The 27,492-nt window shown below is 54.9% G+C and overlaps 3 protein-coding genes across 8 annotated transcripts in view; 2 read left to right on the top strand and 1 right to left on the bottom strand.

The window, feature by feature from the left end:
- Window positions 1-10,192, top strand: part of MARK3 (microtubule affinity regulating kinase 3) — a 96,661-nt gene extending 86,469 nt beyond the window's left edge. For 2 of the 6 annotated variants that reach the window (XM_049790334.1, XM_049790331.1), the window contains 3 exons: window positions 4,252-4,278; window positions 6,811-6,855; window positions 9,294-10,192. In XM_049790334.1, coding sequence (XP_049646291.1) covers window positions 4,252-4,278; window positions 6,811-6,855; window positions 9,294-9,639 — 418 coding nt within the window. In that variant the 3' untranslated portion in view covers window positions 9,640-10,192. The remainder of the gene's footprint in view (window positions 1-4,251; window positions 4,279-6,810; window positions 6,856-9,293) is intronic. The other 4 variants (XM_049790335.1, XM_049790332.1, XM_049790336.1 and 1 more) reach the window with 2 other exon arrangements.
- A 7,257-nt stretch (window positions 10,193-17,449) lies between these two features.
- Window positions 17,450-19,867, bottom strand: CKB (creatine kinase B). The gene is given in 7 exon segments (XM_049790362.1): window positions 17,450-17,826; window positions 17,912-18,101; window positions 18,265-18,388; window positions 18,809-18,980; window positions 19,194-19,372; window positions 19,374-19,551; window positions 19,638-19,867. Coding segments are annotated over 7 exon segments (1,215 nt in total). The 5' UTR covers window positions 19,831-19,867; the 3' UTR covers window positions 17,450-17,647.
- A 3,866-nt stretch (window positions 19,868-23,733) lies between these two features.
- TRMT61A (tRNA methyltransferase 61A) lies at window positions 23,734-27,081 on the top strand. Its single transcript, XM_049790365.1, has 3 exons — window positions 23,734-24,131; window positions 25,532-25,798; window positions 26,581-27,081. The coding sequence occupies exons 1-3, from the start codon at window positions 23,801-23,803 to the stop codon at window positions 26,835-26,837; spliced, it is 855 nt and encodes a 284-aa protein (XP_049646322.1). The 5' UTR covers window positions 23,734-23,800; the 3' UTR covers window positions 26,838-27,081.
- Window positions 27,082-27,492: the final 411 nt, after the last annotated feature.

Here is a 27,492-nt window from a genome sequence, read left to right as displayed (position 1 = left end):
TTTTTTTTTTGGTTTTTGGGCCACACCCGTTTGACACTCAGGGGTTACTCCTGGCTATGTGCTCAGAAATCGCCCCTGGCTTGGGGGGACCATATGGGACGCCGGGGGATCGAACCGCGGTCCTTCCTTGGCTAGCGCTTGCAAGGCAGACACCTTACCTCCAGCGCCACCTACCCGGCCCTCGTTCATTATTTTTGAATCACACTCTGCAGGACAGGATTATCCAGTTCCTAAACTCTAGAACTCAAAAGGATCCAGAGAGGAGAAACACTAGCTTTTCTTGTTCATTGACCTTCGCATTTCTAGGGGATTATTCTCTTTATCAGTAATTTATCAGGTTCATTCAGCTCTTCAGAGAACAAGGGGACTTTATTCAGTGTTGTTAACATGTTATTCAGAGAGAAATTTTTGTTTTCCTCACAAGAAACTGGTGTCCAGTTTCCCAGAAACGTAATGTGTCCCATTGTAAGGCCTGTGGGCCTCGGGAAAGCTGTTGAAATCTCAAAATCTGAGGTACTTGAGCTTTACTCATCAGACTGGAAGTTGTTTTGTTTTTTTGTTTTTTTGTTTTTTTTTGGTTTTGGGGCCACACTCAACGGTGCTCAGGGGTTACTCCTGGCTGTCTGCTCAGAAATAGCTTCTGGCAGGCACGGGGGACCATATAGGACACCGGGATTCAAACCTACCACCTTAGGTCCTGGATCGGCTGCTTGCAAGGCAAACACTGCTGTGCTATCTCTCCGGGCCCTAGACTGGAAGTTTTTACAAACCCTAGAAATAATGGTTTTTATGAGAGGGAAAGGAAAATGTGTGGTTTGCACATGAGGTCATTAGGTGGGTCGCCAACCTCTGCCCTACGCAGCTAGGATTGCCAGTAGAAAAGCTTCCTGGGGCCCCGAGCTCACCTGCAGTGCCTCTGGCAGTATGTTGGTCCCAATAAAGTGAAATCCACTTAGCTGACAGTGATTCTTTACAATCAGTCAGAAAACACAGCAAATAACTGGTCCAGTCAATAAACTCAAAGGATCAGAGCAGAGCTTTCAGATGTCAGCATCCTGGCTTCATTCCAAGGCACCTCATGGTGTTCTGACACTACTAGGTGTGATCTCGAAACTGAAAGCCAGACAGAAACAGCTTCAGTGTGAGGTGTAGTGGTTGGGCCAGAGATATGGAAAGGTTGAGATCTCTGGGTTTTTGTGTCTGAGGCATTGAGTCATCTGTCTGCTGCAAACTCTTACTCACTACCTCTATCAGGCAGGGTCAGTCATCTAAGTGTAAAATCATTGGTATCTTGCTTCTTTGTCTTGTAACCTGTGAACCTCCAGCTCTGTTTCATGCCATCTTTGTGGAATTCCCTTATTCCATCTCATTTAATTCCACTTTACTATGATTCATATTCATTTAAAACATAGTTTAAGGGCCAGAGCAATAGCACAGTGGAGAAGATGTTTGCCTTGCACATGGCTGACCCAGGTTTGATCCCTGGCATCCTATATGGTCCTCTAGCAGCATCACAAGTAAATTCCTGAGCTGAGCTTTCTCTGCAGCCTGGAGTAAGCCCTGATCATCACCAAGTGTGGCAAATAAATACATGAAATGAAACCTGAAAAAGTACAGTGATTCCAAGGCAGAGAGGGTGCCATTCACATTGATGCAGGTTTAGAGGAATTAGGGGATTTCAGTCCCCCTTTAATTCTTTTATCCCCCACTGTTCTGGAACACCCCTGCCAATCTGACAGAAGAACAGATGGGTCTGGAGTGATAGCACAGCAGTAGGGCATTTGCCTTGCACACGGCCAACACAGGACTGACCCAAGTTCGATTCCCAACATCCCATAAGGACCCCTGAACCTGCCAGGAACAATTTCTGAGCACAGAGCCAGGAGTAACTCCTGAGTGCTGTCAGGTGTGACACATATACACACCCAAAATAGATGGGGTGCGGGGCTATATCACAGCAGGTAGGGCACGCAGCCAACCTGTGTTCTATTCCCGCCATCCCATAGGGTCCCCTGAGCCTGTCAGGAGTTTTTCAGCCAGGAGTAACCCCTGAGCACCACTGTGGTGGTCCAAAAACAAAAAAAAAAACACAGATGGGGGCTGGAGAGATAGCATGGAGGTAAGGCGTTTGCCTTTCATGCAGGAGGTCATCAGTTCAAATCCCAGCGTCCCATATGGTCCCCCGTGCCTGCCCGGAGCAATTTCTGAGCCTGGAGCCAGGAATTACCCCTGAGCACTGCCGGGTGTGACCCAAAAAAACCACCAAAAAAAAAAAAAAAAAAACCACAGATGGACCAAATGGAGTTGGAGCACCTGTTCTTGCCTGTTGGTCCCTCAGAAAACTTTTTTTTCCCACCCAACCATGGCACACCACCCTTGTGTTCCCTGTCCCCAGTTCCTTTCTCAAGGACTAAGGACTAAGCTGCAATGTAGTCTGTATGAAGCCTAGGTTCAGGGGATAGAATTCAGGTTCCTTTACAGGGAGGGCTCCCTGCATCCAGACCCTGCTCTCTAGTGTGGGCAATAGGTGTGTTGCCCTTAATCCTAAATCATTCATCCTTAATCCTCTTATCATTCATAGAGGAATGAATTGGCACCTCTTGGACCTGTCCATGCTCTGGTTTCATGACAGTCATGTCTGGGTCCTTAGACTATGGTCTCTGGCTCCTTAATAAAGCTTCTCACACCATTAAAATTCTTGAATTTGTCACCTTTGTGCTCCTTTTTTTTGGGTTATCTTAGTAATATAAAAATATCAGTGACTGGTATGGAGCGATTTTCACTTTATGACCTCTTAACTAGTTTTAATTTATTTTGTAAATAATAGTATATTTATAAACATTTCCAGCCATAAAGTGGGTAGGGCATTTGACTTGCATGTGACCAGCCTATGTTCCATCACCACCACCCCATAGGAGGGTCTCAGCATCCCATAGAAGGGTCCCTAAGCATTGCCTGGAGTATGTTCCCTAATACAGGGCCAGGAATAAGTCACATCTCTGGGTGTGGTCCACCTGCGTTCACTCCTTCCCCCCACAAAAACAAAAATACTTGAAGCAATGGGAAGTCATCCCAGATGTGGAAAAAAACAAAAACTAAGGACCCCAGGGATTCAGTCACTCAACTGATGTCCCTGGTGTCTCCTGTCTAAGCGCAGGATCCAGGGCCACTTGCTGGTGCCTAGCACGCCCTGTGCTTGCTGGAGTTTAGTTCCTGGCCCCACAGGATCCACCGAGCACCACTGGGTGGAGCATTACAAGAACAATCGAAGAACCCATACTTTGGAAGTAGTTGCTTCTGAGCACAGAGCAGGAACAGTTAGCCATGGAGCTGCTGCCAGATGCGGCCACATGGCCCCCTCACCCCCCAAAGGACATAGTTTGACAGGTGTATGCCTTCACTGGATGGTGTTTGTGCTGCACAAATTCAGTCCTGGGTTCAGATTTTACTAAATACAATCTAAGTATCTTAAATTCTTTTAACATGCAATCACTGCTTTAAATGCAATTCTCATTGATTGCATAAAACATAAATTTGCAAGACCCCCACTGTTCCCTGTCATTAGTTTTCAGTTGATTTTGAGATGTAAAACTCTTGAATTTGGGGCATTTTCCTTGCATGCGGAGGGATGGTGGTTCGGATTCCGGCATCCCATGTGGTCCCCTGAGCGCTGCCGGGTGTGACCCAAAAACAAAAAAAAAAAAAAAAAAGAAAAGAAAAATCTTGAAGTCAATTTTTTTGGGTAGGGGGTGATACCTGGCAGCGCTCAGGGGTTACTCCTGGCTCTATGCTCAGAAATCACTCCTAGCAGGCTCAGGGACCACATGGGATGCTGGGATCTGAACCACATTCCCTCTGCATGCAAGTCAAATGCCTTACCTTTATGCTATATCTCCAGCCCCTCAATTTCATTTTAAGCCCCTGTAGCTTCCAGTGATCTTTTAGTGGTTAAATATTTTATGATGAAACTTATGTACGTACAAGCAGGTGAGATTTTTGTCCATAAGTATTCTGAGGAGAAATGTTATTTTACAAGTAGATTGCAAATGACCTGTCATTTCTCTAACATAAGATACTGAATTTTACTAACAAATGAGTCTATACTTAATTTTACTTTTTTGTAGATTTCACTACTATTGATTAGCCAGACAAGGAGCTGTTTGTTTTGCTTTCTATAATTAACTAGATTTTCAATTTAATTCATGCAAAGTCACTTTTGTTAATTTTGTTTTTTGGCTTAATTTCTTTTAGAAACATGTCATTCAGGTTTATCAAAAGGTAGGATTTATATATACACTTTTTTTCGATTCTCCTAAATGGCTCCTGCAATTAACATCAGGTTTGGCTTTCTAGCCTTTTTGTTTTGTTTTGTTTTTCTTTAAAAACTAAACTTTCTGCTGAGAACTAAATACTTATATCTTTGAAAGGAAATTGAAAAGAAATAGATTAACTCTGGCAGGCATTTTTGAAGAGAGAGTGATGCCCACATAATAGGCCTATGCATGCTCTGTGCATTTTCTTTCTTTGGTAGAATTATTTAGCATCCAAATAATTCTGTCTCATACTAATAACACTTAGCATGTTCCTGTTGGAAGAATGAGATGTTCTGTAACATGTACAATTAATGATTAGCCTCAAGTATGCAAAAGGTAAGTGTCAATTGTGTTGTCTTTTCTCCATCCCCACCTCCCCAAGTTTTAGTTAGTAATGTTAGCCTGTCATTCATGGGAATTGAGTCCATATTCTGATACTAGAAGTAAGTATTGCACATACAGCCACATTGGCTGCCTCATGTTTTTATTTGAGTATTTTATGTTGTTTTTGTTTTTGTTGTTAGTTTGGGGGCCTTATCTGACAGTGTTCAGGGATTACTCCTGGCAGGGCTTGGGTCAGGGGTACATACAGGGTACCTGGGATGGAACCCGAGTTGACCACATACAAGGCAAACACTCTCCCTGTGGTATTGTCATTCTGTCCAATTTTTTATTCTTTGCTTCTTCTGAAATCAGGATCTTGACAGCTACATAACAGGACTCTGTGTGTGCCTAGAACTTTCTGCTGTCATCAGACTCATTCTTTGAGCCAAAGGGTTCTCAGTGGACTGGTGCACGGTTTTTTTTTTTTTTTTTTTTGGTTTTTGGTTTTGGTTTTTGGGCCACACCCGGCGGTGCTCAGGGGTACTCCTGGCTGTCTGCTCAGAAATAGCTCCTGGCAAGCACAGGGGACCATATGGGACACTGGGATTCGAACCAACCACCTTTGGTCCTGGATCGGCTGCTTGCAAGGCAAACGCCGTTGTGCTATCTCTCCGGGCCTGGTGCACATTTTTATTGTGAGTTTTTTTGTTTGTTTCTTGGATTTTGTTTTGTTTTTGCTGGACACCCATCCCCAGGATCACATGGTTCCTGGAGCACTGAGCCAGAAGTAACGCCTTTTTTTTTTTTTTTTTTTTGGTTTTTGGTTTTTGGGCCACACCCGGCAGTGCTCTGGGGTTACTCCTGGCTGTCTGCTCAGAAATAGCTCCTGGCAGGCACGGGGGACCATATGGGACACCGGGATTCGAACCAACCACCTTTGGTCCTGAATCGGCTGCTTGCAAGGCAAACACCGCTGTGCTATCTCTCCGGGCCCCAGAAGTAACTCTTAAACAGCTTTGCTAACTACTGAAGGAAGCATCTATATTTCTATATTTAATTGAAGCCTTATATAAGTACTTTTTCTGGGGCTGGAGAGATAGCATGGAGGTAAGGCATTTGCCTTTCATGCAGAAGGACGGTGGTTCGAATCCCGGAATCCCATATGGTCCCCTGTGCCTGCCAGGGGCGATTTATGAGCATAGAGCCAGGCGGAACCCCTGAGCGCTGCCAGATGAAAAGGTTGCTTTTTTTCTTCTGACCAGGCCCAACAGTTCTCAGGAATTGTTTGTGGCTCTGCGCTCGGCGATCTCTCCAGGTGGGCTTGAAGGATGGGATGTGGTCTTAGGGATTGAAACTTGGTGAGAACCTTAGCTGCTGTGGCATCTATGGCCCCCAAAGTATGTATTTTCATTATGACAGAAAAAGAGACCTCTACCTTTGCTCAGTGTTTGGGACATACATATTCTACTTGGCTTGCTCCTAGAAAGCCAGGCCACAGTTCTTCTTTTTTTCTTTTTGGTTTTGCGCTACACTTGAAGATGTTCAAGGTTTATACCTGACTCTGCACTCAGGAGTCATTCCTGATAGTGCTTGGGGGGCCATATGGATCAAACCCAGTTTGGCCACGTACAAGGTGAACCTCCTTCCCACTGTGCTGTCGCTTCATCCTTTTATACCAAGGAATAGTGGGACTGTGAGTAAGCTCCTTCCTGGAACTCAGGGCCAGTTCGCTCCTGAGGAAATGCCACACTGGTTGGTTTCGGTGTTCTTGTCTGTTATGTTTCGTGGTGCCTCACATCAAGCCCAGGGCCTCAATGTATGCAGAGCTTGACCGCTGTGCTGCATCTCTGGCTCATGACTAATATTTTAATCTTCCAAGTTGCCAAATTTCTCCTTGTGCAGAAAATTTTGTGATTGTCAAATTGAGCAGCTAAAATTTCTGAAGCACATTATTCACGTTGAAGGCAGCCAGGCCTGGGCTGTGAACTTGCTCAGATCACAACCACTGTGGGGAGCAGGGCACGGGTTAGTGTCAGAGTGTCACAGTCTCACTAGGGCACTAGAGTACTGGGGGGTGCTTGGTTTGTGATGTCTGTTTCTCGGGGTGCTGTGTACTCTAAAAGATTTCTTTTCTCTTTCCACTTCTCTCTGCTTCTCCATTCTCTTCCTTGAGGCTTCCAACTGAATATGAGAGGAATGGGAGATATGAGGGTTCAAGGTGAGGGAATCTTTTTACTTAACCTCTTTCAAAGTGTTGGTTCTCATTTGGTGGCAGAGGCAGTACTCTGTTAGAAATTAATTTGGGGCAGGGGTGTGTGTGGTAAACAGTTGTAATTAAGGGATTTATTTGGAGAAACATGAAGGGAGAAACTGTTCAGCAGCATTGAACAGGCTTCCCCAGGGGAGTTGCAGGCTCAATCCCGGGTGGACAGTGAGGCTGGCTGGGCTTATGCTCTCCTAGTGCCCTGCTCTAGGGTTGTCAGTGAGGCCCAGTGTCACTCCGCCCTCCCTTCTCATGAACTGGACCCACAGGTGAAGTGTGCCTTGATGGCCACATGATGGCGTGTGAGTGCTGTGGCTCACTGGGATGCTAGAAACCTTGATCCCAGCTTTGCCTTGGTTTTCTCTCTTTTGGGGGGAGGGTCACACCTGCAGCGCTCAGGGGTTACTCCTGGCTCTACACTCAGAAATCGCTCCTGGCAGGCTCAGAGGGCCATATGGGATGCCGGGATTCAAACAATAACTTTCTGCATGCAAGGCAAACAAACGCCTTACCTCCATGCTATCTCTCCGGCCCCACAAAACTTTTTTTTGTTTGTTTGTTTTTGGGCTACACTGGTGGCGATAAGGAGTTACTCCTGGTTATGCGCTTAGAAATTGCTCCTGGCAAGGGGCCGGGCGGTGGCGCTGGAGGTAAGGTGCCTGCCTTACCTGCGCTAGCCTAGGACGGACCGCGGTTCGATCCCCCGGCGTCCCATATGGTCCCCCAAGAAGCCAGGAGCAACTTCTGAGCGCATAGCCAGGAGTAACCCCTGAGCGTCACAGGGTGTGGCCCAAAAACCAAAAAAAAAAAGAAAAAAGAAATTGCTCCTGGCTTGGGGGACCATATGGGAAACCAGGGATCGAACCCAGGTCAGTCCTGGGTCAGCCTCATGCTAGGTAAACGCCCTACTGTTGCACTATTGTTCCAGCCTTAAGTTCACAGAAACTCTTGAATTGGCATTGACAATATGGTGCCAAGATGCCCGATGATCCATCTCTTCCCTTGATGCCAGCCCCCAGGAAGCCGTGTCCCTCTGCAGTTTCATGACCCTCTCTTACCCTCTCCACAGTCCTAGCACTGGCCTTCTTCTACCCATGCCCAGCTCTCTTTGGGAGCTTATGTCAATCCTCATATACATTTTTAGGTAACTTTTTACACAGGAAGTCTGCGATCAGTTTTGATGACTGTGGATCCAGTTAAATAAGTAAAGATCTTTGGCACAAAGAAAATTAAGTGCAGAATCAAATCGACCTGCCACCCTTAATATCAGTTGGCCATAGGATTTTGTATATTTATTGTGATATGAATGTTAGTCTTTGTCTGAGTTCAGACATTCTAGTACATAAAGTGAAATAGGAGTCAGTGGCAGGGCCAGAGTGGTAGCACAGCGGTAGGGTGTTTGCTTTGCATGCTTCCAACCCTGATGGACCTCGGTTTGATTCCTGACAACCTATGGTCCCCTGAGCCTGCCAGGGGTGATCTCAGAGCAAGGAGTAACCCCTGAATTCTGCCGGGTGTGACCCAAAAACAAAAAAGTCACTAGCAAAGGCTAGAGCCATAGTACAGTGGGTAGAGCATTTTTGCCTTGCACACAACTAACCTAGTTTCATCCCCGACACCCATATGACCCCTGAATTCGCCAGTAGTGACCCCTTAAGTGCAGAGCCAGGTGTCAGTCCAGAGTACTGCCAGGGGTGGTACCTGACCCCAGATAATCTGTTGATAAGATCCCACATGTAGCTCCTAGGGTCCCCACAGTGGCCCTGTGGTGTGGGCTACAGACCGCTTGACCAATGTCAAATCAGTCCTACTGTCCTATAGCTCTGCTTCTCTTCAGTAGTGAGGTGCTCTGGGCATCTGTATGACCCAAATAGAAGCAAAAGGTCTAGAATAGATGGATAGAGGTGGTTGCTCTGTGCCTTCCTCTGTGCCCAGCTTTGGACCCTCTGGAGAAAGTGCTGGTAAACGACAGTGATTGCTGATGGTAATACCTGTGGGCGCTACTCAGAATCGAGTGAAAATGTTGGGGCAGGCAAGGTGAGAGGTCCAGCACTGCATGGTCAGTGCTCAGGCTGGAGAGTCCATGGCTGAAGGCTAACCTCTTTTACTTCCTGATGCCCTGAGCATGGCCGATTGTGACCCAAGGAACAGAGAAAACAGTCACTGTCTAGCTTCTCTGTATTAGTGCTAGTCACTACAGCACCAGCTGGCCAGGGCGGCGGGCTGGTTGCGTTTATGACTTAGTTGGCAGGGCTGGGGTGACCCGTGTGACCCTGCTCAGGGAAAGGGGCAAGACTAGCTATGAGGTAGAAGGTGTTGGTTATGAACTGGCTCAAGTAGAAGTAGCATTTCTTGTATGTAATTAAATATAAACCTGCCACTGTACATTGCAGTCGCAACGTATCTGCTGAGCAAAAGGATGAGAACAAAGAAGCCAAACCTCGTTCCCTGCGCTTTACCTGGAGTATGAAAACCACTAGTTCAATGGATCCCAGTGACATGATGCGGGAAATCCGCAAAGTGCTGGATGCCAATAACTGCGACTACGAGCAGAGAGAGCGCTTCTTACTCTTCTGTGTGCATGGCGACGGGCGTGCCGAGAACCTGGTGCAGTGGGAGATGGAAGTGTGCAAGCTGCCGCGGCTGTCGCTGAATGGAGTCCGCTTTAAGCGGATATCGGGCACATCCATAGCTTTCAAGAACATCGCTTCCAAAATTGCCAATGAGCTCAAGCTGTAATCCACTAATTAACGGTGTAAATTCAGTAGCCACTTCAAGTGTTTTCATGAACACTGATGGAAATGTATAGAGTCCTATTTAGGCAATAGCATCTGCATCTTTTAAATCATGATATTAAAATGCAAGGAGAGCGCTACCCTGCAAGTGAGAGCTGGCCTTTTTTGAGCGAGTGCACTACCTGAAAGACCTTGGCCGTGAGCCCTCAGTCGCCCTTCCCTACTTGCCACGGGCCTCACCCCCGTGCTCCATCACGGTATGAGTGGAGTGTGCGCAGACGACTCTGGCTCTGGCAGCACAGTGCTCCGAGGACCTCTGGAGTCATTTGGTGCTAAAACATGAAATTGCCAAGGAGGAAAATCCTGAATTAATACTAAGAGTTAACCATAAGACTAGTTGGTAATTAATACAGGTTTACAGTTCATGCCTGTGGTTGTTTTGTGTTTTTGTTATTTTTTTTAGTGCAACAGGTTTAAATTTATAGTTGTGAACTTTGCTTGTGTGTTTTTCTAAGTAGATTCACAAGGTAATTAAAAATTCACTTTTCCCAGTAAAATCTTGCCTTGTCTCCTAATACTGTCCTCAAGACTCAGAATAAGGCAGGGATATACACGCAGTTTCTGCTGCCCTTAATGGGTGTCTGTCCTGGGGGCCTAGAATTTTATTATCATTGGCTTCTTTCCCCAAAGTTAGTGACATAGAATCAGAGGACAGGGTTGAACCCTTTTCTTCATTCAGGAGAGATCCTAGGCCTTGGCGATTGTGAGTTTGTCTTCCACAAAGCATGTCATCCGGAGTTTCTGGAAACTGGGTCTGGGGATCAGACCTGCATGACGAGATGTGCCAAGGAGCTGGGCCGTCAGTTGGATGCTTTCCCTGCAGGGAAATTGCCGTGTTGCATCGTGTGCTGTTGAGGATTCTGGAATCCCACTGTGGGGGCAGGGCCTGTTGCAGTTGTGAGGTCCCAGTCAGAAGGCAGCCAGTGTCCTAAAAGGCAGCTATGAGTGACTTTCAGTGAGTAAAGGAGCATGGTGTTTGGTGCCATGGGGAAGCCATTCTGAGGGGTTCCTTGAGGCCTGGGACTAGCTGGGGACTACAGGTGACGTGGCTCATCCCTGTGAGCCACGGTAAGGGCCACTACTGCGTCACCTCATGAGTCAGAGGGGAAGCGCTGCCTCGGGACCATGATGTATGGCAGGCCTGTGCCTGATGGATTCCGGGTGTGCCTGTGTGAGATGAACAAGAGCTGGGGACAGTGCAGTTTTGATGAGAAGTTTGGGGTGAGGACAGGTGTGGATGCTTTGGAGACAGGACGGGACAGACCCTAGCAATTTCTTCAGAAAGTTACAATGCTGAGGAAGCAGCGAGAGGAGAGAAGAGCGCCAGAGTAAAGCCAGGCCGGAGCCTGGGGACACGAGTTATTCTGGCTCTGTGGTTCTGGGGATTATGCCTGATTTTGTTGTGTGCAAGGCAATTCCCTACCTCTACTGTCTTTGACTGGGGGAGGGAGGATTCAGACCTTACAGGGTAGCACTAACTTTCAGGCTGCATTTACCACCAACTCAGGCTTACATGACACCCACCACAATTAAGCTCCTTGCACTGCATTCTCACACTGGTGGGAATTACTGGGAAGGACCAACCCAGAGCACTTGCCACCCCTGTGATTCAATCCAGTACCAAGTAGTTCTCAGCCAACAGAATGTCAGCAGAAGTGGCAGCAATCGGCAGTGCCATGAGCTCCCGACATGGTAATGGCCCATCATCCAGATATAATAACACAATAATAACGAAGGGGAGCTAAAAGACAGTACAGGAGTCCGGGCACTTGTCTCACACACAGCTGACCTCAGCACTGTAGGCTGTGGGCCCCCAAAAAGAAGGGGATGGGGAGATGTCCCCGAGGTCTACTAGGGCACATGCTTTGCTTGTGGAAGCCCCAGGTTCAAACCTGAGCACAGCCTGTTCCCACCACTTAACCCACACTGGTGTGAGACCCAAAAGCCAGAAAAATATATGTGAAGAAGCCAGAGAGTTTTAAGGTGCTCATTAGCACAAGCTTTGCTTAGGAGAGGCCCTGGGTTCTACCAGTACTGGGCCAGAAGCACCCGGCCTACTAGCAGTGATCCCAAAATATACCCCAGCCGTCCACTCCTCCCTTTGGTGGGCCACCCTTTCCTTAGGTGCAAGCTCTGATGGGCTCCCGACTACTGGGCAAGGTTGAACTTGTTTCCAGACTGACCTTTCCAAGGGTAAATCACACAGTACGGCTTCCTCCTTTAACCACACACTGCTGCATGGCCGTACTGCAGACACTAGTAATCCACAGTTTTTGCAATTGCTTATTTGCCATTATGTCTTCATTTTGTTTAGGGAGTAGATGGTTATTGGGGCTCACCCTGCACAAGGGTCACTCCTGTCACTATTCTGGGCATATTTTATTTATTCTGGGAGTTCCCATTGCTGGAGTTTTGCTGCTCTTGTCCTCCGTCAGCTTGTCCTCGGCTCAGTGTTTAGCTTGTTCCAGCAAAGGGCCTGACTTCGTGGACACTGTTCTACTGTCCACAGCCCTTAGGAAGGCTCAGTTTTTTGAGTGTCTGTCCCTCTTCCTGTTTGTTCATATGCTGGCTGGGTTGGAACACACGCTTTGGATGCACATCCGGGTCACGGCCCAACACACAGCACACCCCAAGCTCACATGCATGCATGAACACACATACAAGCACAACTATATATAGTGAGGCAGCCACTTTACCCAACATGCCTAGGGCCATACTGGATGCTGAGCAGTAAAAACATTCCTTGAGGGGCTGGAGCAGTGGTGCAGTGGTAGGGTGTTTGCCTTGCACGAGGCTGACCTAGGACAGACCTTGGTTCGATACACCAGCGTTCCATATGGTCCCCCAATCCAGGAACGATTTCTCAGCGCATAGCCAGGAGTTACCCCTGAGCATCACGGGGTATGGTCCAACAGCAAACAAACAAAAAAAAAGAACATGCCTTGCCTTGAAGGTGTCCTGACAGTGCCCAGGGAGCTGGCACCTTCATCACACACTAAGGGCACATCCATGTCTAGTTTGGCTCACCCAGAGTGGACCCCTCCTTGGCCGTGTGGTGTGCTACTGGGGTCCAGCACTCCCAGGGCCTTTGAGGTTGGAGTTGAGATTGGCACTAACTTGGGCTGGCCTATGGAAGAGCCCAAGTGTCCTCCAAGTTGAGGTTTACTGTTTCGCTCCCCACCACCTTCCCTTGCAGCAGAACTGGGGCTAGACAGAGCACAGCAAGGAAAGCATTTGTCTTAAAGCCTCGATCCCTGGTACCCCTTGAGGTCTCCTGAACACCACAGAAGTACAATCGAGTAAACCCTAGGCCCTCTAACCCCAAATCCAAGAAGTACCATTTTGGCTCCTTTCGTTGGGCTGAGCTGGGTCCGTGCCTTGTGCTCCTGCAGGTAGCTGCTTCCAGCCCAGTCTCATGGTCTTCTTGGGCCTGAGTGGACTTGAGGGTTTGACTTGCCATGGAGCCACTGTCCCTGGATAGAGAACGATCTGTGAGCTGCTGGGCCCTTGCCCTTCTGTAGGCTTGTATCTCGGGGTCCAGCTGATGACTCCTCAAGCTGAGCAAAGATCTAGGTTCAATATCATGCACCTCATGAACCCTCAGCACTGCCAGGACCCGAACACTTAAAAACCAAACTGAGGGGTGGCAGAGTGGTGGCGCAATCAGTAAGGCATCTGCCTTGCCTGCGCTAGCCTAGGACAGACTGCAGTTCGATCCCCCAGCAACCCCAGTGTCCCATATGGTCCCTCAAGCCAGGAGCGATTTCTGAGCACATAGCCAGGAGCATCACTGGGTGTGGCCCAAAAACAAAAACAAACTAGAAAGGCTGGGGGGGGGGGGCATTCAGGTCACACCTGGTGGTGTTCAGGTTTACTCGTGGCTGGCTCAGGAGACCATATAGTTAGCTATGGATAGAACCCAGATCAGCTGCATGTAAGCTCAGAGCCCTGGCTCTGCCCTCCGTTCCTTCTGTCCTTAACTCGTGCCTTTGTGTTAATGTCCACGGAGATGCCAGGCCAGAGATGATGGAAGGGGAGGACAGGCCTTGGGCCTTGGGGTTCAGAGCCACTTGGCACCAGGGCTATTGTCAGTAAAGTGGGTTGATGGGCTCCCTCTTTTCCGTGGGCCCAGAGTTGGCTCCAAAATTCCCTCTTGTCCGGTGGAGGGTAAGTAGTTCCAGTCCCTGTTATGGGCACCCTGAGATCTGGGCCTCCCCATAGGTCTCCCTTTTGTTTTCTTATCCTATTTATTTTACCACCTTAGGGGTTTGGTTGGTGTTGAGTTCACGACCAGGGTGCTCGTGCCTTACAGCTCTGCATTCAGGCTCATTCCTGATAGACTTTGGGGACCACCTTGGGTGTTGGGGATCACACCCCCGTCATCTGTGTAAGGCAAGCAACCCTCCCTGCTGTACTATCACTTCTTACCCCTTTCACTGCTCCAAGCATTTGTCTGGAAATGGGCCTGGGAGATTCTGGGGCAGAGGGATACCCCTCTACCTGCCCACTGTTACCTGACCCCCATTCTCTCTGGAACTTTAAGCTAAGGCTTTTCCTGCCTTCACTCATCTGAAGGCCTGTCAGGGCTGCTCGGATGGGTTTGGCTGGAGGCACAGGTGCACAGGTGGGTCTGGACAGCTTGTACGGGAAGGACCATTACATGCAAAGCAGCCCGGCCCCCTTACCCCCCAACCTGAGTCTGCAGACGGGCTCATTGCCACCCTGACCTGCAGACAAGGAGTCTCTGTTCTGCTGAAGGACTTTGGTCCCACAATTCCTGGGAGATCTGGCACACCTCTGGGTGCTGGTGCTGTGGCCTGACGTGGGGCACCCCATTTGCCCTGTCCTTTCGGAGTGGAGTCTGTGTGACTTTTTTTAACTCCTTTCGGGTAGCTGCTTAGGCAGGTGTGTGTGGCTGCAAACCCTTACATGTGTTGACCCAGGACTCTAAGGGGAAGCCACCCCCAGGCCCCAAGGGCCAGGCCAGGGCTTCTGTGCCCACTGTAGGTTTGTGAGGGCAGAAACTCCATACAGAGCCACCTCAGCCTCAATACACTTGACAGTGAACTTGGCAGGCAGAGCCAAGCACATGCCTCTGGCCTGGAAAGTCTGTCCTGTCCCTGCCACTGGGCACCTGGGAGCCCAACACCAGGCTGTTGAAGCTGCTGACCACTCCCAGCCGTGCCATAGCTGTGCTCCAGGCTTTGCTGGCACCCAGCTCTCACTGTCCTCTTTCCTCACGTCCCAACACGATCATGGCCATCACTGCTGCCCCACGGCCTGGCCTGGTGCCCTCCCACCAAGTCACATGCCAAACCTAAGCGCCAGGTTAGATTACAGGCAAGCTAGAGGTGAGTGGCTGGCAGGTGGGCCTTGCTGGCGTCTTAATTATTCAAGTCGGTCTTAAACTTCGATAATGCCCGGTGGAGTGCAGGCACACTAGACCCTAGCAGACCCTGCTGCCATAGTGGGGACTCTTGCCAGACCTCGGGTTTCCAGGAGCTCAGCTGCCATGGAAGCAGGTCATCAGTTTGTGCTAAGGGAGATACTGTCCCTGGCCTGAGGAGTACCCAGTTTACAGTCAGGGCTGACTGCTGTGTCCAGGGGAGAAGGCACACTTGCACCCCTCGTGGCCCTGTGCACCACAGCAGCAGACCCTGGAACAGGAAGGAAGTGGGCTGAGGACCTGGGAATTCCTGTGCTCCCACAGGCCTCAGTGTAGGCACCAGTGGCTCAAAATAGAAACACAGAAGGAACCTTACAGAGAGTTGCCGCCCTTCAGCTGCTGAGATCCCACACAGGCAGTCTAAAATGTTCTTTTATTTTGTTGGGATTTTTGTTTTTGTTTTTTTTTAGGTCACACTCGGTGGTGCTCAGAAATTGCTCCTAGCAGGCTTGGGGGGGGGGGCAGGGGAATGTTGGGACCATATGGGATGCTGGGATTCGAACCATTGTTCTTCCTAGGTCCGTTGTGTGCAAGGCAAACCTTAAGTTAGAACCTGGGACTGTAGCGATAGCACAGTGGTAGTGCGTTTTTGCCTTGCACGCAGCCGATCCAGGACAAATGGTGGTTGGAATCCCAGCATCCCATAGGGTCTCTTGAGCCTGCCAGGAGGGATTTCTGAGCACAGAGCTAGCAGTAATCCCTGAGCGCCGCCGGGTGTGACCCAAAAACCAAAAAGAGGTTAGACCTGGGGTCGTCTCCCTAAGAGCCCTGAGCCAGCGGGTTCCCAGTGTTCTCATCCTCAGTTTCCCCAGCTGAGGCTGCCCTGGGTAGTAGTAAACAGCCTGTGGGGGCGGTGCAGCTCCCACCAACAGACATCAGCCTTGTCAGGCTTCTCTGGGAAGCATTTACATAAGTCTGCGAGCTTGAGTAAGGAAGCTGGGAGCTCTGGAATCAAGCACCTGCCCACCACCACCACCACCTACGTCTGGCTAACTCCTATATTCAAGGCCTACACTGGGAGCTCAGCACACCTCGTTCCGGGACCTGTCACACTCTGATGGGGGAGAGGGGTGTCTTCATGATGTCTTCCCTTTGCTGCAGCAGCCCAGGGCCCCCAGGTACCTCCCATTGTCTCAGGCCACAATTGCAGATGAGGTCTGAAGCCGGAATCGGTTCACTTGGTGGAGCTCAGAGCTCTTCCACTTATCATTACAGGTGGGCTCAGGGTGCTGAGAATTGAACCCCAATTGGCCATGTACAGAGCAAACCCCCTCCCAGTGTTCACTCCAGTCGTGGATATGCTGTTAACTGACCTGTGGGCAGTTATGCCTTTCCCCATCGCTCGAACTTCCCCACAGGGATTCCAAGTAGTTCCCGAGGGCCCCCTCTCCTTCCTAAAGTGAGGGCAGATTCTGGGTTGGAGAGACCCAGAACAGAACAGCATCACTTTTTCTCCAGTCCCTGGGGGTCCACAGCTCAGGGTGGGGTCTCTTCCAGAGCAGGGAGCATGGCCCCCAGTAACAGTTCTAAGTCACTTAGCCAGGTCATGGCCAGGTTGGCAGGAAGGGGGGGGAGGAACCCTTTGACATCTGTCTAAAGGGTGGTCACCAGGGCACCAAGGCCCAGCCTCAGTCTAAGAGTGACTGCAGGATAAAGAGGATGTTGGGCCTGGCCATCAGGTGACAGCAGATTACAGAGTTGAGGGGCTGGAGAAGCCTTCTATCCTTTTCCCCCCACCCTGGAATCTTGACAATCGGGCAGTACACCATGGAGCCCCTGGACAGCACCCTGCTCTGCCTCTCCTGCCATGGAGGCCAAGGACCTAGAGAATCTTCTAGAAGGGAACAGAGGTCTTTTTTGTTGTTAGTTTTTGGGCCACACCCGGTAGCATTCAGGGGTTCCTCCTGGCTGTGTTCAGAAATTGCTCCTGGCTTGGGGGACCATAGGGGACGTTGGGGGATCAAACCGAAGACAGCCACGTGCAAGGCAAACACCCTACCACTGCGCCACTGCACCAGCCCCATTTTTTTTTTTTCCAGTTACTGTCGTAGGTGTTGGGAGGAGCGACTGCTGAAGGCTGGAGGATATGCTGAAAACCTGGTTTCCAGGCGCCTGTCTCTCCCTCCACACCTCCCACCCCAGCAGCTGGCTGTGCAGGCATGAGGCTCCGCCCAACAGCCTGAATATGCCCTTAGATGCTCAGAATGCTGGGCCAGGCCCCTCCCTCTCCCTCCTCTTGCCCAACCCCGGCCTACAAGCCACAGAAGGGATGGGGAGGGCACAGAAACGCAGAAAACAGCACTCAGACTGCAGCAGGCCAAATCCCTAGGTTTATTTCAGCATCAGCAACATCTTAGCCATCACAAAAATAAACTCTACCAAGGGGACATCTCTACAGCGAGGCTAAGGGCTCGGCACCGGCCAGACAGCAAGCATCACGGGGGCATGGTTGGCAGCGCCCACCAATAAGTTAGGGAGCTGCGGGGCTGGAGGCCAGGCTGGGCCTTCACTTCTGGGCGGGCACCAGGTCGTCGATGGCCTGGCCCTGCTCCAGGCGCTGCTCCATCTCGATGAGCAGCTTCACGCCGTCCACCACCATCTGCACCAGCTCCACCTCCGAGAAGCCCAGGCGGTCGGCATTAGAGATGTCGAAGACCCCGCCCACGGCCGCAGTGTCCACACCGCCTGGGGAGAGACCAACCAGTCAGGCCCCCTCTTCCCCGGGCGGGCAGGGCTGGGCGGGTAGAAAAACTGCAGCGGGTCTACTCACCTGTGCCCCGCTTCTGCAGCCGCAGCCGCTTGAGCACCTCGGCGAACTTCTCGTGCTTGCCCAGGTGCGGGAGCTTGATGTGCACGCCCGCCCGCAGCCCTGTGCCCAGGTTGGAGGGGCACGTGAGGATGTAGCCCAGGTGAGGGTTCCACATGAACTCGTAGTTCTTGGACTTGAAGAGCGTCTCGATCTGGTGCACGGAGAGGGGCTAGCTGAGGACCTGCTCACAGGCGCACAGGGCGGCCAGGTGGGGCCACCTGGCGCCCCGCAACACACGGGGCCAGGCAGAATGGGGGGACACGTGTTCCAACAACACACACACGCACACGGCCAGCGGGCTGGTCGTTCCTGACCTGGGAGAGGCCGCTGCAGAAGCGGGTGAACACCTCCTTCATGTTGCCCCCCTTCTGCATGGAGATGACCCGCAGATGGTCCTCTTCGTTCACCCATACCAGGAAAGTTTTGTTGTCATTGTGCCTGGGGGGAGGGGGGAGGTCAGCAGGAGAAAAGCGGGTGGGTGGGGGCACCCTGACCCCTGCATCCCCCAGAAATAAGGTCAGCCGTGGCCAGACACAGCTGCTGGCTCTGCCAATCACACCGAGAAAGGGGTGCGGGCCTGCAGGCCCAGGGGAGCTCTGGGCGCCAAGGCCCATCGAGGGGCAAGCGAGGTGCTCCCCGAGGACGAGCCTGCGTCACGGAGCACCTGGCCAAGTCCCGGCGGGCGGGGGAGCCTGGAAGAAAACAAGCGCAGGGCCGCACCTGATGTCCCTGGAGCCCAGCCTCCTACCTGCTCCGGCCCCCCGCCCCCGATCCCTCCCCTTCCCCCCTGACTGGCCCAAGGGCAGCAGTCCGAGGATGCGCAGGCCAAGGGGCAGGGGACTGCGCCGGGGCACGCACCAGATGCCGCGGCCGTCGGGCCAGTCGCGGGCCATGCCCGAGGCCAGCAGCAGGGGCGACACGGGCTTGTCGAAGAGGAAGTGGTCGTCGATGAGCTGCTGCTGCTCGGCCTCCGTCATGCCCTTGAGCGCGTAGTAGCGGCCGGCCAGGTCGCCGTCCAGGCTGGACAGGGCTGCGGGGCGGGGGCGGGGCGGGCGGTCAGCGGGGCGGGGCCCCCGGGCCTCGGTCCCTCCGGAGGGCCGAGCAGCCCACGAGCCGCCTGCCGGCCACGGTGGCAGCGGGCGGGTGGAGAGGAGAGCAGGGCGGGGATGCGGCCGGGCCCGGTGGCCTGGGGAGGGCCGGGGAGGGCCGGGGCCCAGGCCGGGGTGCGGGCCGGTCGCCCTACCTTCGGCCGCCAGCTTCTCGATGGCGCGGCGCTCCCCGCGGCTGCAGTGCGGGGGCAGGCAGAAGCCGCGGATGCTGCGGCCGGTGCGCACCCGCGAGCTCAGCACGTAGCTGGGGTCCAGGTCGTCGCCTCCCTGCGGGGCCGAGCGCGAGCCGTGAGCGGCGGCGCCCCCCGCGCCCTCCCGCCTCCCCGCCGGCCCGCACCTGCAGGTTGTCGGGGTTGAGGTCGGTCTTGTGCTCGTCGCTGGGCTTGTAGCCGCCGTGGCGGTCCTCGATGATGGGGTCGAAGAGCTCCTGGAACACCTGGTACGACTCCTCGTCGCCCGCCACGCAGCCCACCGTCATGATGAAGGGGTGGCCTGCGGGGGCGCAGAGGGGGCGCTGAGGGCGCGCGGCGCGGGGCGGGCGCGGGCGCGGGGGCGCGGGGCGGGCGCGGGGCGCGTACCCGGGTTGTCCACGCCGGTCTGGATGACGTCGTCCAGCGTGAAGCCGCTGGACGTGCACTTGGCGCGCAGCTCGGCGTACATCTCGGGGGTCAGCACCTTGGCCATGTGGTTGTTGTGGTTGCTCAGGTCGGGGAACTCGTCCTCGGCCGGGAAGCGCAGCTTGAGCGCGTTGTGGCTATTGGAGAAGGGCATGGCGGCTGCGGGGAGACGCGGGTGGACGGCGCCCGGGTCAGGGGAGGGAGAGAGAGGGAGAGGGGGCGCGCGGCCCCGCGCCCGCCCCGCGGACCCCGGCCCCTCACCGGGCTCGATGCGCAGGATCCGCAGCTCGAAGAGCGACGCAGGCGAACAGCGGACCGCGGGGCGCTCCCGCGGCTCTTAAGGCTCGCGACGCGGGCCGCCCATTGGCCGCTATTTATAGCCCATTCATTCCATTGGGCCGCGCTGCGGGGTGGTGCCGCCGCTTTGTCCTCCGTCCCGCAGCCCCCCGCCCCCACCCGGACCCCGCAGCCCCCCGCCCGCCCGCCCCGGCCCCCCGCGCCCCCGAATCGGGCCCCGGGCGCCCGGCCCCTCGCGCTCCCTTCCCTCCTGCGGCGGGAAACTGAGGCAGGACGTGCAGGACGCCTGGACGCTGGGCCGGGCCGGAGCGTGCGGGGGAGTCGGGGCCCCAGCCCCGCAGAAGGGACTGCCCGCCCCCGCCTCCCGCCGACCTTCCCAAGGTGCCCTCTGGCATCCCCAGTCGCTGGTGATGTGGCGCGGAATTGCGCGGGAGGCGGGAGCCGAGTGGGGATGCGGCCCAGGCCTGGCACCGGCCCGTGACCTTGGGCACGTCCTGGCGCGCCCCCAGCCCCATGCAGAGCCCAGCCCTTTTGCTCCTGGGAAGATGCTGGAGCACCGGCCCCCCGCACGTCACTCTGCTCCCTGCTGCACCCCCAGACGACGAACGGCAAAGCACAGCACAGGACAGGAGGCGAACAATGAGCGTTATGTGAGATGAAAACAAACTCATCAAAAGTCACAACCACGCAGCTGACCACGGCCCGGCCCAGCCCGGCCAGTCAGGCCCTTGGAGCGAGTGGGGTGGTGGGCAGGCCCTTCTGCTGCCGCTGCTGGGAACTGATGCTGCCACTCTAGGAAGTCCCGGGCCTGCGTTTATTGGGATTAAAAAGGCTCAGTCTCCAGGATATAGGAATCAGGAGCGCTGCCACGCAGATCACGGGGCTGGACCATGACCGGAGCTCGACCTCCGGGCCACCACCGACAGGAAGGAACTCTGGGGCCCGCAGTTCCCTGGGAGCGAAGACCCAAAGGAGAGAGAAGGTTGATCTCTGTGGCGGCTGCAAACCAAGGGAGCAGAGCAAAAACCGTAGCAGCGGTCTCGGCTCCTATAGGGAGCCTGGCCCTCCTCCACTCTCACCACCAGAGCCTGCTAAGACCTGTCTCAAAGCCCTTGTTTTACACCTTCCAACACCAAGGAGACAGTTTTCCGGGGAGAGGGGGGGGGCCCCAGACAGCAGGTGTCATTCCTGGGGTTTAGGCCCCTGATATTTTCACAAATAGCAGCTCCCTGCCCCCAACCCAGGGCCTGAGGGCGGCTCGAGTTTCTTCTGTTTCTGGTAACCGGAGCCGGGACTGGCCTTTCAGGCCCTGCATTTGGGGGTGGTCTCTGTTCTCCCTTTGTCTCCTTCTCCCCCCCTCCTCCTCCTTGTTCTCTCCCTCTTCCTCTTTTTCCTCCTCCTTCTCAAGCCTGCCTGCCTGACTGAACTGGGAGGAAGATACAGAGCCTGGGGCCCAGCCTAGGGTAGGACCTGCAAGCCTGGACCCAGAGATGAACTTTGGGGCCCATTTTGAGGAGGAAAGCACAAGAGAGATCATACGGTGGATACGGAGGCCCCAGGTCAGAGGCCAGAGGCCCTGCAACAGGGCTGGGGCCAGCTGCTGAGTGATCCCTTCGGCCACGGTGTCCCAAACCGGAGCAGAGGGAGGCAGCCCCCCACACACCCTGCTCCGAGTACCCTACACTTTAGGGAGTCCCCAGGAGCTGTTTTGGCTGCATCAAGCTGAGGAGCAGGGATGGGAGTGACATCATCCCAGTTTATGGTCCTGCTACCTCATAAGCCACACCCAGGTACATTTAACTCCCTGGGGCCTGGACTAGGGGAGAGGGTCCTCAGGGCAACCTGGGGCTCTCCTTAGAGGCTCTGTCTATCCTTCCTTCCATGGAGTAGGCTCCTCAGGGCCCATCCCTGCAGGATGTCCGGATGCTAAGGGAGAGAGTCAGCCAGGGGTGCCAGAGGTCTCAGAGCAACAGGAGCTGGGATCAGGTCATGTGTCACCAGGGCCTTTTCCCTTCCTGCTTAACCTGCTGGAATTTAGCTGAAGCCTGGCCTGTGGCTTCTCACCCGGTTCCCTCTCTGCTGGCTGAGCTCCATGAGACCCTCTCCCTGTCTGTAGGGGGCGTCCCTCTCAGATCTCAGCATGGGAATCTCCCCACATACAAACTGCCTTGGGCCCCTGAGGAAGTCTCAGCTGAGGGCTGTCAAGAGCAGCAGCTGGGAGGCTGTCTGGGGCGGGGGCAGGGAGGAGCTGACCAGCAGTCAGGGACAGAGGCATGTGGGGAAGTCTGGACCATAGGAAACCACCATGGACTAGGTCCGATTTTCGGTCCTTCTTAAGGAACCAGCTTCACGTGGACGCCACATCACACCACAGTTGTGTGAGGCAACAAAGAGGAAGCAAGAAGTGGAAAGTTGGGCATCCTCCCTCCCCTCCCTGAGAACAACCGGGGATCACTCCCAGAACACTGCAGGCTGGCAAATTGGGCACTGGAGCAACGGAGGGCCGCTCTTCCAGTCTCCCCAGGCCTAAGCTGGACACTGGCCTCTTCACTGCCTGCTCTGCAGGGCCCCAGCCAGGCCTTGCTGCGACTACGCCCAAGGCTGGCGGGCTGAGAGGGCCAGTGCTGCCAGTCACCCTAGGTGGCTAGTGGCCCTGAGGATAGCTTAGACAGGGCAGCCCACGGGCAGCCAAGCGGGTTGGATGGAGAGTGCTGAGCCTCCCTAGAGCCTCGCTGCAGGAGCCAGTGAGTCAGCTGACAGGCCTCAGCCGCTTCCCCTTTCTGCACCCCAAGGCAGGCTTGTTTCCGCTGCTCTGGAGAAGGGGGACAGGGACAGGCCCAGCCTGCGATGAGGGGGCGCAAGCTGGGCCCTGCCCCTGCATTCTTTGCAGATCCACAGCACAACTCAAGGGGGGGGCGGTGTCTCTGCTTTTCTTCCTTCCCGCAGGGCCCGTCCAGGGGCAGCGCCGCCCTAGGCCCTGGGGGCTGCGCAGGCGGCCTACGCCTGCACGCACGCGGGGTTTCCGCCAAGGCTCCGCAGGGTGCCGAATCCCGGGAAGCATCCATGGGCGGGGCCTCGGCGGCCTGGGCGCGGCCCGCGCCGTGACGTCATCCGTCCGCGCCGGAAGTGCGGCGGCGGCGCGTGTGTGGGCCGGCAGCGCAGACGTCGCGGGTGGGTGCGACCCGGCGGGTCCCGCGGCGGCCGGTTCTTTGCGGGCCTCGCGGTCACGCGGCGCTCCCGGCTGACCGCTGACCTTTGCGGTAGCCCCGCGGGGGCCGCTTCTTTTCTCTGGGGTGAGGCACACCCGGGTGCTGTCACTGCTGACTCCGGCCTGTGTCGGCGGCCCCTCTTGGCTCGGGCACCTCTGGGAGGCCGAGGGTCCAGCCCGGAACGGCCACAGCCTCCCCCTTTTGTGTCTTTTCATTGGCTTGTTTTGGGGGGCCGCGGCCCGAGATGCCCAGACTATGGAATGAACCCGGTCGGCCACATGGGAGAGAGGCCACAGGCCGACATTCCCCCCTGCTGTGCTAGGGCACTTAGCCCTAGGAGGGTCCTCCAGGTCCCTCCCTCTGCCACTGCCAGGGTGCGGCCCTTGGTGGCAGCGTTGACCGTCCCAGACTGGGCTCGCAGTCGGTACACTCAGGCTCAAGCCCCTTCCTTCCCTGCGGGACACCCAGGCCCACGCCTCTCCCCTGCAGACCCCAAGTCCAGGAGCTCAGGCTTAACACCGCTCTTTGCCAGCCCGGGTGCCCACCCCTCTCCTCTCCTCTCCTGGTCACTCAGACCCACCCCTCTCCCCTGCAGGCCTGGAGCCCCGCAGCAGCACCATGAGCTTCGTAGCCTACGAGGAGCTGATCAAGGAGGGTGACACAGCCATCCTGTCGCTGGGCCATGGCGCCATGGTGGCAGTGCGCGTGCAGCGGGGCGCACAGACCCAGACCCGCCATGGCGTCCTGCGCCACTCCGTGGACCTCATCGGCCGCCCATTCGGCTCCAAGGTGACGTGCGGCCGCGGCGGCTGGGTGTACGTGCTGCACCCCACCCCCGAGCTCTGGACGCTCAACCTGCCACACCGCACCCAGATCCTCTACTCCACCGACATTGCGCTACTCACCATGATGCTCGAGCTGCGGCCCGGTGCTGTGGTGTGCGAGTCCGGTGAGCGGCGTTCCATGTCCCTCGGGGGCCCTGCTCAGGCGGACCCCAGTAGCCTGGGACACCCTAGGAGGCTGCGCTCTCACCATCCCGTGTTGATGGGGTTGCAGGCATGTGTGATGGTCAGTGCAAGCTTTTCACTTCGATTTTGAGGGACCCAGTGCCTGTCAGCACCCCCTGAGGAAGCCAGCGTTCTGCTTGAGCAGTACAGGTAGACAGAACTAGTCCTGGGTAACGAGCTGAAGATACGGTGCTGCAAGAAGGAAGAAAGCAAGACAGGGCCAGAGCACAGCACAGCAGGGAAGGCATATTTTTTGCACACAGCTAGCCCAAGATTTTTCTCTGGCACCCCAAATGGCCCCCTGAATCTGCCAGGCATGATCTCTGAGCATCGCTGGGTGTGACCCAAAAAAGAAAACAAGACAGACATGTGAGAGAAAAGCATGGAGTCGGGACTCACGGCCTAGAGGACTGAGACTGACTGTCTTTCACAACAGTTATTGTTTGGAGCCAGTAAACAGGGAGAAGGGCAAACAAGACAGGACAGTTGCCCATCTCTCATCTAACCTGGCCAGACCTTATCAACCTGACCTATTCGTTTCCTGGAACAGCTAAGGCAGAAGTCTGCACTGCCTCTAGGGAGGGGGACAGGACCCCACCACGAGAACGTTCAGGTCCTGTGTAACTAAGGGTCCCTAAATCGCCCTTCAGCCCCGCTCCTCAGACTCATCTTCGAGCTGAGCATATTTATTTTCTGATGCCCTTATATTAACATGAGGGAACTCGGGCTTTGTCCTGTGTGTGAAAGGACTCGAACTCTGTCACAGCCTCTGTGGTGGGGGACAGACTCAGGCTCTGTCGTGGGCTGTGTTTGTGTGGTAGGACACGGGTTCTGTCACAGTACGTCTGTGCATGTAAAGGGTGTTAGGCTCTGTCACAGCCCCTTTTGCATGAGGGGACTCAGACTCTGTCATGATTGTGTGTAAGAGACTCATGGTCTGTCATGGGCCATGGGGGCTGTGACTCTGCTTCTGTCACAGCCCATGTTTGTGAGGGGGACATGATTTGGGCTCTGGCACACTATGTGTGTGTGTGCATGTACGTGTACTTGGGCTCTTACTTCAAGAGCCAAGGCTATGAGGGGAATGACTAGTTGAGGGGGATGGAGGGGATGGAGCAGGCCCAATTGGTAGTGGGAGACCCCTGCTTGTGCAGGGGTCTGAGTCACTGCTGGGATGTTGAGGGAAGGTGTGGCTCGGGAAGCCAGTCACCTCTCAGTGCCCTTGCCATGACCCTTACTGACCTTACTGGAAGTGGTGTGGGGTACAGACTGGGAGTGCAGCCCCACGGTGTGGCCTGTGGGGGGAGCACATGCAGCCCCCGACACTGTACACTGTCCCCAGGCACAGGCAGCGGCTCGGTGTCACATGCCATCATTCGCACCATTGCGCCCACGGGCCACCTGCACACGGTGGAGTTCCACGAACAGCGAGCCGAGAAGGCCCGGGAGGAGTTCCAGGAGCACGGTGTGGGCCGCTGGGTGACAGTGCGCAACCAGGACGTGTGCCGCAGTGGCTTCGGCGTCAGCCACGTAGCTGACGCCGTCTTCCTGGACATTCCCTCACCGTGGGAGGCCGTGGGCCATGCCTGGGATGCCCTCAAGGTGGAAGGTAAGGGTAGGGGGTGCTCGGGGTGGCACTGGGCAGGGTAGGGGATCTGGAGGCAGCACCTGCTGGGCCCAGGAAGATTCTGGTGAGCCTACGAGGCCCATGTCTCTTCCCCGTCTCTTCACCAGGGCTGCTGCCCCTTTTAGGGAAGCTGGAGCAACAGCCTGGCTCAGGGCCAGAAACACAGCTTTTCCCTTTTCAGGAGAAAGAGCAGCTCACTGAGGACTGGGGGGTGGAGGTGCAGTACGGCAGGGCGGAGTGGGGAGTGCCACAGCTTGGACAGCCACAGATCCCCACCCAATGGAGGTTTCCTGCAGATCCTGGACCCTAAACACTGGCCCCAACCCTGCTGGCTCCACAACTCACTTGCCTTCTGCAGTCTCCCTGCACCTTATCTGTCCCCAGTCCCTTCCCTACTTCCCCATGGCCCAGTTGTCCTGCTACATCCTGCTCCCCACATACCCACTCAGAACCTGGTCCTGACCTCAGCCACTTCAGGGCTGCTCACTGCAGCATCCTCTCTGTCCTCCCAGCCCCCTCCTGGGACTCCGCTGATGGGCCTGGTGGGCTGCAGCAGGAAGGGCTGTCAGGGCCCGCCCCCACTCACATGCTGGGCTGCCTGTTCCAGCTTCCACATCCATGACAGCCTCTAATTTCCTGTGACAGTGGCAGCCCCGCCTGTGCTGTCCACTCCCCCGCCACCTCCCTGGGCCTGCCTAGTACCCAGCCTTTTTCACTCCATACTTCCTCACTCCCACATGCCCTAAGCCTGGTTCTCCCTGCAGGTGGTCGCCTGGGCTCCTTCTCACCCTGCATCGAGCAGGTGCAGCGGACATGTTTGGCACTGGCGGAACATGGCTTCTCAGAGCTGAGCACGTTGGAGGTGCTGCCGCAGCTCTTCCACGTGCGCACTGTCAACCTGCCCACACCTGACTTGGGCCGCCCTGGCCCGGATGCAGGCCCCTTTCGCAGCGGCACCCCCATGAAGGAGGCTGTGGGCCACACCGGCTACCTGACCTTTGCCACCAAGGCCCCAGGCTAGGGGACCCCATGCGATCTAGTGCCTGCCCTTCTCACCATACTGGGTAATTTCGGGGCTGAACCTGTGGTTCCCAGAGGGGTGTGGGAAGCACTGAGCTGTGTCCCAACTGTGGCTCGGCCTGCCTACAAGCGCCCCAGACCCTCTCTGCCACCCAGAAGTGCCTTTTGTGGCCTGATTTAGGGACAGGCCTGACCCTCTAGAGGCTGTGGGCCACTGGGGCTGTGAGGGACATTGTGGGGACAAGGCCGCCTCTGACAACTACCAGACTGTCCCTATCTCACACATTCAGAAGTGCTGTGGGGCAAGGAGCAGCACCCAGTGAAATCACTTCCCAGGGACCGCAGCAGTAGCACAGTGGCAGGTGCTGGCCTTGCACATAGCTGACCCCCGTCCATCCCCAGCATCCCTTAGAGTCCCACTGAGAACTGCCAGTGTGACTCCCCCCAAAAAATAAAATAAAATCACTGTTCCTGGCCTGCTGGCTTTGTCGCTGCCCTCCTGTCCCAGTGTCTATGGTCCCTGTGCTTCCCGCTGGCTCCTTTCTCCTATTCCTGGGCAGACTCTGCAAGGCTCCAAAAGGACAGTGGCCAGACATGGGGCCTCGGGGTGAGTTGGACAACTCCAACAGCAGCAGAAAGGCCCAAGTGTCTGGGCA

This window comes from Suncus etruscus, chromosome 17, assembly GCF_024139225.1.
Source record: "Suncus etruscus isolate mSunEtr1 chromosome 17, mSunEtr1.pri.cur, whole genome shotgun sequence".
NCBI lineage: Eukaryota > Metazoa > Chordata > Mammalia > Eulipotyphla > Soricidae > Suncus > Suncus etruscus.
The sequence above is the reverse complement of the archived record's forward strand: the minus strand, read 5'-3'. Positions and strand labels throughout refer to the sequence as shown.

Bases quoted from the DNA above. Each gene is read 5' to 3' on its own strand.
- TRMT61A (XM_049790365.1), top strand. From the start codon at position 23,801: ATGAGCTTCGTAGCCTACGAGGAGCTGATCAAGGAGGGTGACACAGCC. The intron at 24,132-25,531 runs GTGAGCGGCGTT...CACTGTCCCCAG, and splicing joins TGCTGTGGTGTGCGAGTCCG to GCACAGGCAGCGGCTCGGTG. The intron at 25,799-26,580 runs GTAAGGGTAGGG...TTCTCCCTGCAG, and splicing joins GGATGCCCTCAAGGTGGAAG to GTGGTCGCCTGGGCTCCTTC.